Source organism: Helianthus annuus, chromosome 14 (genome assembly GCF_002127325.2).
Source record: "Helianthus annuus cultivar XRQ/B chromosome 14, HanXRQr2.0-SUNRISE, whole genome shotgun sequence".
Lineage (NCBI taxonomy): Eukaryota > Viridiplantae > Streptophyta > Magnoliopsida > Asterales > Asteraceae > Helianthus > Helianthus annuus.
The window spans coordinates 163,263,076-163,275,456 of record NC_035446.2 but is presented as its reverse complement, the minus strand read 5'-3'; the positions used below and the strand labels follow the sequence as shown (position 1 = coordinate 163,275,456).

Sequence of the window (12,381 nt, the reverse complement as noted above, 5' to 3'; positions counted from 1 at the left end):
TCAAGATGACTGTTACAACTATCAAGCTAAAATTTTTATTGATTATCTACGAATTCAAACACATACTATTCAAAATCGTAATATTTACAAATACATACACATATAAAATTTGGCATTCTGCGTTTTTCTTTTTGCAAAATGTAACACATGCGCCTAGTGGTGCAAACAAACTGAGCGGCTCGTGAACTGCTCGAGAAAAAGTTCGAAACGAGCTGAGCCTTATCGAACCTAAGCCGAGATTGAGTCTAAAATAAAGCTTGTTTATTTATCGAGCCCGAGCTCGAGCATGCCATTTGAAGCTCATCAGGCTCGTTGAGCCTTAGAGTAACATTAGCTTTTATTAATATTTAATAACATTTACCCCTTATTTAAAGGTATCTAATAAACGAGCCGATCCGAGCTTAATTAAACTTGTTTATGAGCCGATCATGAACCTAAAATTAACCTTGTTTAGTAAACGAGCCCAAGCACAAGCTTCACTAATCAAGCTCGCAAGCATAAACGAGTCTCTTATTTATATTATTTTTATTTAATATATTAATTAATAGATAATAGACGAGCCGAGCCCGAGCTCGAGCTTAAGAAACTACCAAGAGCCAAGCTCGAGCTTTAAAAACAAAGCTTGAAGTTAGCCGAGCACAAGCTCTCACAAGACAATCAAGCTCAGGCTCGGCCCGGCTCAGCTTGTTTGCACCCCTACGAGGCTACGATCCACCTCTTCGTTGTTTATTTTTCTAACATATAAGATTTAGTCTAGGGTAGTTTTAGACTCAATACAATCCTAGGGGACTAAAGTGAAAAATCTGGAAATAGCAATTCTGGTATTTACCCAGTAAAATTATGGCGCGCAATTCTTCAAGGCGTTGACCTAATTACCCTATCAATCTTGATGGGCGGCGCCAACAGTGATCCATTTCAAAGTCACAAAACCCTAGTTTGTTCCTGTCTTCCGTAACGATTCTAATTTAATAACGCTTCAATTATTATTCCATTCATTATTTTTTCTTTTTCTTTTTTTGTCTCTTCTACATTCCACCTTCTTTGCAGATTCCCATTTTTAGCTTCATTAATCCGCAGATTAATCCATTATTATTATCATCTCCATATTTACCATCAACCCATTCATTCATTCATTCATTCTTTACTTTATACGCGTGAAATTCTTATATCTTTTTTCTTATAATTCCATCACCAAAGTAGTATGATTGCGATGTGTCGATCATAACAGATCCACCTGTTTGTTCGTCGTTTTAGAAGCAGAATCGCTTTCATCAGGTTTGTCCGAGTTAACTCAGTTTGATTTGTTAAAATGTTTACACTATCTTGAGATTGTTTTACTATTTATGCTTTTGCTTTTGAAAGATAGTTAATTAATTTTATTAGCTTAATAATTTGATACCAAGTTATGTCAATTAATTTGGGAATTTTCTCAATTTAGTTTATTGTAATATGTGAAGATGACAATATAAGCTGTTTTTTCAGAGATTTGAACTTGTTAAAGGTGATGGAAAACGGTCGAAAGACACCGAGTGTTATTGCAAGATTGATGGGTATCGACGAGACGCCAACGCGCCAGCAGCCTGTCTTGGGACAGCAAAGAGTGTTGTCTAAGAATTATCTACAGAAATCTGCTTCTATAGGAAAGAGGTCAAGAAAAGATTTACCAAACAGTGTTGTGGGATCCAAGAAACGGGCGAATCTGAGAACGAATAAAGATTCTTTATCGAGAGATTTTGAGCGGAAAAGTTTGTGTTTTGATGGAATGCAGGGTGTGAAGTCACCCGTTGTTTTCGGTTTGGATGATGATGGAAAAAATGGAAAATTGGCTAAAAATATTGTTTTGAGACCAAATTTAGGAAATGTACAACGTGTTTCTGGACCGTCGTTTCTACTTGATTCGCAGAGCGTTTTCGGTTGGGAAGCGAAGAAACAACTATTGGAGAGACATAAGATGAGAAAAGTTTCGCAACAACTTCAACCGGATTTTATGAAGACTATAGGTGTTAAAAACAAAGAAGGTTGGAACCATGAGCCTGTTGCTAAATTACCAATTTTTAAAGGCTTGGACTTTTCTTCTAATCGGAGCGCAAAATCTGTCAAAGTGATTAGAAGTGATATGGCTATAAACACCAAGAAGAATTTTTTGGTTTCAAATTTATCGACCACGTTAGCTCTAAGGTCTGATGCAGAACCAGAAACCAAAAATGTTGAATCTTTTCATGGTGACACTGAAGACAAAAGCAACGGTTCTATGATCGATGAATGTTCTTCCGGTTTATCGGATCTGTCATCTGAAGAGGTATTGTTCAGTATGTCTGATAGCTTAAAATTCTTCATTAACTGTTACTAAACCATGTTTTTGGTTAAATATATATATTTATATATATTTATATATATACAGCTTGTATTTGGAGATTCATGGTTACTTGTTACATTTGCAGGGTTCACCTATTAGATCCCATGAAGATGACTCGGTATCTTCGAATGGTGTGCATACTGATGAAGAACATTCTGATGGTAAGGTTGAATCCTACCAGCACAGTCCAAATTCGGTACTAGAAACACCGTTCAGGGAAGATAATTCATCAAGTTCCGAGTGTTTTGCTAGAGCAAAGTCTGATCTCCGTGGTAAGTTTTTATAATGTGAAAACGGGTCAAAACGGGTCATTTTTTTGTAAGAATTGGATTGACCCGAATCATGTTGTCTGCAAATATTGCACTTTTTTATGAACAATGTCGAATTTTATTACCAAAGTTTCTCTATCTCATGTATGACCATACGACGTTTGATAGGTCTGTGGAAGCAACTTCAGCTTCTCAAGTCCGAATCAGAAGAAACCGACAGCAAGCCTGAAGAAATGGTTACATCGAGCGACAGTGAAAGATCTACTTGTACCGATCAAAACACGAGATTGTCTGGATCCAAAGAAAGTCGGGACTTTTCATACCTGGTAGATGTACTAAACGAATCGGGGTTCCAAGATGGGAACATAGAGACATGCTTTAAAAGATGGCATTCTGCAGAATGTATGACAGGTCCTTCGGTTTTTGAAGCATTAGAGAAGAAATACGGGAAGCAAGAGTTATGGCATAAAGCGGAAAGGAGGCTTCTGTTTGACCGTATAAATTCAGGGATGACGGAAATTGTGAGGCCACGGGTGGACATTAGAGTTTGCGCGAAGCCTTTGAGAAGAAAGATGCGAAGTATGTCGAGGAGAGATGTTATTGAGGAAGAACTGTCTGCATTGTTACGCAGTCAAGAAAAAGGAGTCGACGATGGGGTGTCTGAGAAGGCTGTCGGAAGAGGGTTGTGGTTTGATCCGGTGGACGAGTTGGATTCTCTTGTGACAGAGATTGAAATCTTTCTGTTTGATAAGTTGGCAGGGGAGTTGGTCTCTGCTTAAAAAGTCCGGTTAATGGATGGGTTGAGTATGGGTCAAATGGTTCGGGTCAAAACGGGCTTTTTTTAATGGGTCCAAGTTGGTTGGGTAGGATGGTCCGACCAATCAACGCATTTTTATTCAATTTTTATAGATTATTAAAAAAATTAATAAATTGTTTTATAAGTTTTAAGCGTGTGACTTCCGTTCCGCTTGACCACGTTGACCCATTTGAGTTTTTACTTGTTTTCGTTTTATTTTAAGTTTGAGGGTTCTTGTTAGGGATAAAACAGAATATAGAAAGTCGACCCATTTTAGGTAAATGGGTCAAAATTACCATCTCTATTGTGTTTATTTTTTCGTTAAAGATAGATATAAAAAGTGAGGTCGCGATTGATTTTTTGTATAGTTTGGCAGTGTAGCAATACAATTGTGTTTGTTTTTTTGTTGAAGAAAGATACCATGCCTTTATATCAAATTTATAGTATAATGTGACAAATGTTAGTGAGTTTTTTTTTGAGAAATATTCATACTATTTCTCCATAAATTCATAAGGCTTTGATGATCTCATAAGATGTTAAAGGGGGCATTAATTTTTGAGAATTTTCAATTATAAAAATTTTCAAAATTAATAATCAATAAAATATATTAAAAACTAACACTTAATTTTACAACAATAAAATAAACAAATATCGAGTTATAATAAAATCTATATTTTGTTCAACATTATCTATTCTTATGTTCCTATTAAAGTCAACCCACTATTAGATAAATATCAACCCTTAGATCAATATGAGGTAAAATCTGGACCGTAATAATTCAAGAAAACCTTCTAGAAGCAGAGGTTGAGAGCGGTTATCCTTTCCTTCGGTTTCTCTCCACGTCGCCGGTCAAACCCACTCTTCTTCTCTTCTCTGCTCAAAAACAATTCGTAGTTTCCCCAATTTGGATTTCGGTTCCCCAAGCACTGGAGCCTATTAAAAAAATCCACTCATCTTACAATCCTTTAGAGTGGTTTGATTTCATAAGATTAAACTGGCGGTGGATTGGTGTTCGCATTTTCTCTCGCCGCTGCTCTGACCAGGTTTTTTCAATCGAAATCGACAACGACGGTGGACTTGAAACCGATAATAGTTAGGTTTTGTTGAATAAAAGGGGTTTTTCATCGATTGGTATGTTTTACTTGCGTATTCATCATAGTTATTGGCCAATTTTTATAAATCAATTTTGTGTTTATGTTTTTGCAGCTTTAGGGTTTTAATTTTTGAGTTAAGTGAAATGCCAGGTTATATCTTTGTCAAGGTATGTCATTTTGCACTGTTAAATTCTAAGAAAACATCCCCGATGCATATTACAAGGTTGAATATAATTTGTTCCTTATTTTATTTTATTTGTATGTAAGATGGTGACCATCCAGTGAGTGAGAAGGGGTTAGGGCGAAATGCGAGTCCATTGAAATTAGTTCAAATTGCATAAAACCATAACTGTTGAAATGAAAATAGTTGCAATTTTGATGGGAAATTTCTTACAAATTGGTGACATGGTCTGTGCAGGGGGCATGTTCAAATGCACTTAACCACATTGAAATCTTATGAAGCTGAGGACCTGAGGTACTATGAGATTGCATATTATAAGCTGAGGTACTAAGTTTGTTAACCTGATTCTTTTTTAAGTGTTTTTATTACACTTGAAATCAAATTTTTTTGTTTAATTTCATAAAGTCAGTGATAGCCTGGAGATCATTTATATGGGCCCATCTTTAGTCCCTTCAAATCGCATTTTCACCGTAAACTCAGTGAGGGGTTGTCTATGTCTGTCTACTACTGGTAAATTGTCCTCTTACTATAATATATGATGCTTACTTTTTTTTGAACGACACAGAACGATGTGCCAAGCACCGTGACACCGGGTGCTGTGGTCAAGGTCGACTACTCGACCACCGCCAGCCCCTTGGCTCTCCCAGATGCGCGGAAACCCGACCTCCACCCACCCGAAGGGTTTAAATACAGTCAATTAGGGCATAAATCTTGCTTTTGTCCTTGTATGCCTGTTGTTTTCGCCTACACTATCTCTTTTTCAGCAGCAGTTGATTTCTAAGTCAAAAAAATGCAAAACCATTCATCAGGAAGGGTTTGGGTCGCATAGTCATGAAGTGGCCAAGGGTTACGTGAGGAGGGATTTGAGGCCGAAGGATCGAAGTTTCAGTGAGAAGATTACGTTGTTTTGTTCATAGAACTATACCAAGAATCTGAGGTTTGATTTCTGTTCTTCATCTCATGACTTTCGAATTATAAATACTAATGTTCCCACTAACTAAAAACTGATTTTGGATGAATCCAGACCGTCTGATCAAGCTGAGATGAGATCTCAGCCATTTAAACTACATATTTCTTCTGGAAGCAGAGGTTACCGGAGGTTACAGGCGGGTTGGAGGTTTAGGTTTCCAGTTTCGCATTTTATCTGCCATCCAAAATCTCGGAATGATTACAGCCTCTCTTCATCATATGCCTGATTTGGATTATCGTTGAATCAAGAGCTTTTTTCCGTTGATTGATACGTTTCACTTGTGTACTAATCATAGTTATGAAATTTACTGTCAATTTTGTATCGATTTGCATATTTAGGGTTTTAATTTTCTTTTGTGATGTCAGTTAGCCATTAGTCATCCCTCTGATCTGAGGCCTAGCGCACGAATTGAGGTCCGCTGTAACCGTAAGGTTGCACTGCTCATATCACTGAAAATCACCCATTCATAATCATTACAGGTAAAGTGAGTTCATAGTATTACTTTCCTATGTGCACATACGTAGGTTTATATTGAAGTTAATGACATTCCCAGATTCATACCTCACCGAAGATCCTTTCAGAAAAGAGAGAGTAAAATCTAATCATACATGTGAAGAAATATCTCAAAACCATCAAGCTCATGAACAATTATTGCGACATCTTCAGGTATTTTTATACTTTTTTTCTACATCTCATAATCAATGTAGTATATAAGCATGATTCCAGAGAGTTGGGGTTTAACTATTATTTTATATATTCCAGTAATTCATATACAATTGATTCTCCTAGGCTCTAAATAGTTCTCATATTTGTAGGCTCAAAATCATGAGTTTGCTAGCATCTTCAATATAGAGGACTACAGAGGTAACTTTTTCATTTAGATACGCCGTATGGTTTCCTGTGGGGACACAGAGAGGTCCCGTAAGCCGGTGTTATGCCCCTCCGTGGAGAAACCCGATGGGTTCCGATCCGTGTACGGCCTCACAGCCGTGCCTACAGCTACCCAATCCCAATCATGTTAAAAGTGGCACAATGGGCGGGCTCGGTGGGTTATTTTTTGTATGGTCCGATTGGGTTGAACGGTAAACACGTTTGCTTTTCAATTTTTTAATTGATTATAAAATTATTTTGTGCATATATGATTAAAAAGACAATATCATTATGATAATTATCTTAAGTTTAAATGAAGTAATTTAGGATTTAGTATTAAGAATACGTGCTATGGGTCAATTGCTACATTCACCCGTTCGACGTGTTCCATCTTTAGCTAATATTTCAAAAAAATAACCCAATTAACCTCTTGATAGGTTAATGGATCAAAATTGCCACCTCTATCTTGTGTTACATTCCCATTCATCAAATTTAGTTTAAATCAGTGTGCATTATTATATGTGGCCAAACTTTTTGGTTGACTTATGTAGAAAGTCAAATTGAAGGGAGTGTTAAGCTCGCATGTACAAAATTATCTTACTGAGGAATTTATTAATCTAATCTTACAGGATTGGGATGAGTAAAATCCTCCTCAGATTATAACAAAACTATGTGGCTTTGTGACAATCCTTTTTGGAACATTCATACACAAAACCAAAGACATGGTTGATGGTATGGTGCTTTACTTCTTTGAGTCTATTATATATTTTTAAAACTGCTTAAACTTACAATCTTGGCAAGTGTGATCATGACATCTGGACAATTAAAAGTTTTAATTATGATTAGGGTAGATATATGCATTAGCAGTTAAATTTTTTATGTATATGTGATTAGGAAGTAGGATTGTAATTCCGCCTGTTATACACATATTATAAGCCACCAAATGTACTCACATTTATTTTTTTTAACTCTTATTCTATGTTATGGTATATTTGGGGAAATAGGCAAAATTTCTTAGGTAGAATTTCCTATATATCTTTATGCTTTTATTAGGTATTATCAACCTTAATGGCTAATGAGGATTTAAAGCCTCTTGATTATGTATCAGAGATTGTTCTGCATAGAAGAAAAAACGAGGACCGGGAGTTAGAAGAAATGAGCAGTTGGAACAACATTTCAAGAAATCGAAAAGTGATAATTTCGTTATCACGATGTCCAGGCAGTGTGATCGAGTAATTTTGCCTTTTAATATTGTTCTTTTTTTTTTTCTAGATCAATGAGTCCAGGCAGTGTGATCGAGTAATTTTGCCTTCTAATATTGTTCTTTTTTTTTCTGATCAATGACCTAATTCTTGGTAATTTAAGGTTTATACTCTGACTAACATTTGATGTAATGTTTTTGTTTATAATCATTATGCACTTGATGCAAGTTTTTGTTTACAATCGAAAACCCATTTTAGCAGCCCAATTGGAAACTTGACTACCGATTACATTGACCTTAGTTAACCTAAATGGAACCTACTTAGGGTTTTTGTTAGAATGCAAAGATAAAAACATATGTTATTATACCGTTGATATGCCCGTCCACCGGACGGGTATAGAACTAGTTTCTCTATGTTTGGACGCCACCCGACAAAATTGATTGGTTACGGTTAAACTAAATATCAAGTTACATACATTTCTGTGTTTTATTTTAAACAAGTTAAAGACATTGTTGATATCTAAGACTTATCCTAAAATAATTTATTTGGGTAGACATGAAATGTCGTGTTTTGATTGTTTTTTAAATCATGCTTTGATGTTTTTTTAAGTCATCTCTAGCCGACCACCAGGCTTTATTATATCATACTAGTTATCCTATCCGCCGCGCGTTGCGGCTGCATCGAAACATATAGTAACTCGAATTTATACAGTCGAGTGAACACGTATTTTGTTTGACCCGGCTTGTTTCAAAGCAAAATTTACACCAAAATGTAGAATAACTGAAAAAGTATATAAAAACACGAAAATTTATTATATTTGAGTTTTACTCATATCCGAAAATGTTAAGTTGAAACATAAACTAACTTGAAATTATATCAACACATACATAATAGGTAATCGATAAAAGAACTAAATGTGAAACGTGTGAAATAATTACATTTTTTTTACAGTGTGATATAATTACATGAAACAATTACATTTTCTTTTAACTGTGTGATATACTTACATTAATTAATTGGATGATTATCTTTCACATTATTTAAATTATAGCATCTTACGAATGTATTATTTTTGTGTAATAATATTATATAAACTTTGCAAGATAAATCAAAAAGTGATTGAGACATTATTTGGTTAGGAAGATATGTTGATATTGGCATGACGCGTATCTACGGAATTATAGCAGCAAAATAATGTTGTTTTAGGAAAAAGAAAACGTCAAATAAGAAAACGTTAAATTCTAATACGACTTGTATCAATAGCAAACTTTCAACCATTATTAGTTTCAAATTTACCTACAGATTTTTTATTTTTTACCCACAGGATTTAACCCATTGTTTTTGACTTTCGGTGTTTTTCCTAACTCACTTTATGTCTTTCTCTCACACACACAATCTGTGGTTGAAGTCGAACAACCACCCAGCATCACCCACCAAATCGACACAGCTACTGGCGCAACAACCAAGCTGCCATCACCACCGCCACATCACAACCACCAGAGCGCCAGCCAGCCATCCACCTTAGGACTCTCACCTTCACCGTCGGAAAGCCGTAACCATTATCTTCCTTATCACGACCCACCTGCAAATCAACAAATGGCGACGGGTCTCTCTCTCTCTAGAAATCGTAACTTTTTCTCTCTAAAAAACCCTAACGCCATACATTTCGTACACATCGGACAACCACCACCTCCATCACCACACGACCGATGCCACCATAGTCACCGGATAAGGAAGATGAAAGCCACCACCACACCTCAACAACCTCCGCCGCGACCCGCTTTTCTACCTCTCTTTCTCCCTCCCACCTTCTCTGCTGAGCTTTAATGGTGGATTTCGTCCAAACATTTGTGTTCGTCCTGATGGTCAATGGTGGCAGTTTTCTCCGGCCGTGGTAAATGATGATGGTGCGGAATCGTTAAGAAAAATCCATCCATAAATAAAAAAACCAAAAAAGTGACATAGACTAATAGTAATATGACATGTGGTTGTTGTCGGTGGCATATGCCACCGACCGTTTGTTTTAATAGTATATAAATATGCTTTAGTGGGTGATTATTCTTTTAACAAGTGACAAAATTAGCCAATTAGGGGGTGTTTATTAGCAGGTTTGATATCGATTAAACCGAACAGAAAAATCCATTAGGTTTTCGGTCCTCAAATAGTATCCAACTAGTGTTAACAACTCCCCCCCTCCCTTGCGGGACGGTTGGCGTAAAATCGCGCTACAAGCGTTGGGGGCATAAAATTGTGCTAACCAAATAATGACAAAAGCCGGGAAAAACGTAAAATATAAACATGAATTTCTAATATCAAGGTACTCACGTGAAGTTTATAACAACACCTTGAGGTAGCTTTGATGACATGTACGTTTGTAGTACTTTGAATAATTGTACATTACTACTCACAACCCGGTTTCAACAATTTATATCCAGAAGTAGATAAATTTAGATATGTCGCAATGTCACACTTAAAACATGCACATTTTAAAAGTTGTAAGAGTAATACAAAAACATACTCAAAATTATTTATAACAATAAACTAATTTTAGAAAATAAGTTAACATAAAAAGGGTAAAAAGGTTAATATTTGTTAGAAAGAAAAAACATGAAGCAAATGATGTCTTGTTTGTGCGATGTCGCGTAGTTGTTAGTCTTAATCAGAGATGGGTAGGGTTGGATTTCGGAGACCTGAAATGAGTTGAATTGAGAAGGAAGAAAGTGTTTGGACATACAATTTATCTTCCGTTATTACATGTCGCTGGAAGTTGAAGGTGTCGATTGAAAAAACAAAAACTAGGTTGAAAAGAAGGATAAAAGGTTATGACGGTTGAGATTTGTGGAACAAATCTATAATCTGGTTGCTTTTTAGGGTTTAAAATATGTTATAATTTTATAAAATCCATCTTATATAAATTATATCTACATCTACATAAACATTAAAAGAAAAATAAAAATATGAGAAAAATGGTGATCTTGTTAACCTTATATCTACATCTAATTTGTATTTTCCCTTGAATTTGATTTGATTCGAATTGATTCAGATTCATTTAAATTTAAAATATGTATAAAAATAATATACATAAATAATAAATCTATACTATATAATAAAAGAAACCTTATTTTGGACACATATCATTCAATGAGGGCATTAATAATTTATAGATAAATTTTAAATTAAAAATATTTAAATACTATATTAGAATTTTATCTTGATTGTAAATCTAAAGTCTAAAATATGTTTTAAATCTAATCTATAATTTAAGGATTTAATTTTGATTTGAAATTATTAAAATAAAAGTATAGATTATAAAAGGAAAACAAAAATATATGCTAATACATCACTCGACGGAATAAGTAAAAGGCTTGGTCCTGGACGAATAGTTTTTTTAATATTGAGTGGTTTGAATCCATATGAATGAATCATATATTAATTTTAATAACCGGGTTGATGACAAATCTTAGAAACCTGATTTTGGACATATGTCATTCAATGAGGGTATTAATAATTTATAGATAAATTTTAAATGGTTTTGTCAAGAATAGAAAAAATCATTATTTAATATTCAATATATTACACCCAATATTTAGAATTAAACTCCACTTCATTCTACATATTAGGTATGTTATTTTACTCTTCATCATATTATCTATGTCACATAGAATACATCATGTTTTTTTAGATAAGTTTACCATGTCAAATAAGTAATATTTTATTTACCTTTAATCAAATGAGAAATTTTTTTAAATTATCTTAAAAAATTCTACATATATGTGTTTTGAAACAAGGTAAACTCTTAACATACATATTTTTCCTACTGTAACTAAGATGTAGAGGTGTGTGAAAGGTATCTTTACATTCGGAATGTTATAACCTTTTTTTTTAAATTTAGATTTACTTAGTTGCCGTATAGTGTCTCATGTCTTTATTTTTTCACTTATATATATATGTTTCATTGGTTCAATTGTACATGTAAAGTATTACACTATACATAGTATTCTCAACTATAGTTAATTGGTTTTATTGATTCAATTTTCGTCTATTCATTTACATTACTTTTATTTGTCTAGAAGTCCTTTTTCAGGCCTTTCAAATGGTATGAGACATATTACATTATCAATAATTTTTATTGGTTTCCTTACTAATTGTGATAAAAGTAATTATTTCGTACAATTCATATTGGTTTATAGCTTTGAATACGAGCATATCTTATATTAATGTTGGTGATAGCGAAAGTGAGGAAACTATATTTAGATGGTAGAAAATATTATTATGCCAAAATTAATCCTTCTGAATAATCTATTATCAGATAAAATCAGACATGTTACCTTTGAACAAGAAAATGTCACAACAAATATTAGTAGTGGTACAAAATTTTAAGTTCCTATGACAAATCCTAAAATAAATAACATATCATATTATTATGAATGGCTATAAAAACTCCAATATTTATTTCGTATTTGGTCTGCATATTGCTCTATATTATATATACTTAGATCATATTATGAACATATTTTTTTATTTAATATTATAATTATGATTCACCCCGTGTAACACACGGGGTTATAACCTAGTAAAATATATAAAAACTTCCATTTTATTTATATCAACTATTAGCCCAAGGCCCAATCCATTTCTAAATG

At 34.2% G+C, this 12,381-nt stretch overlaps 1 protein-coding gene across 1 annotated transcript; it reads left to right on the top strand.

The window, feature by feature from the left end:
* The first annotated feature begins 923 nt into the window (after positions 1 to 923).
* Positions 924 to 3,824, top strand: LOC110904713. The gene is made up of 4 exons (XM_022150556.2): positions 924 to 1,275; positions 1,483 to 2,299; positions 2,442 to 2,628; positions 2,794 to 3,824. The coding sequence occupies exons 2-4, from the start codon at positions 1,505 to 1,507 to the stop codon at positions 3,402 to 3,404; spliced, it is 1,593 nt and encodes a 530-aa protein (XP_022006248.1). The 5' UTR covers positions 924 to 1,275; positions 1,483 to 1,504; the 3' UTR covers positions 3,405 to 3,824.
* Positions 3,825 to 12,381: the final 8,557 nt, after the last annotated feature.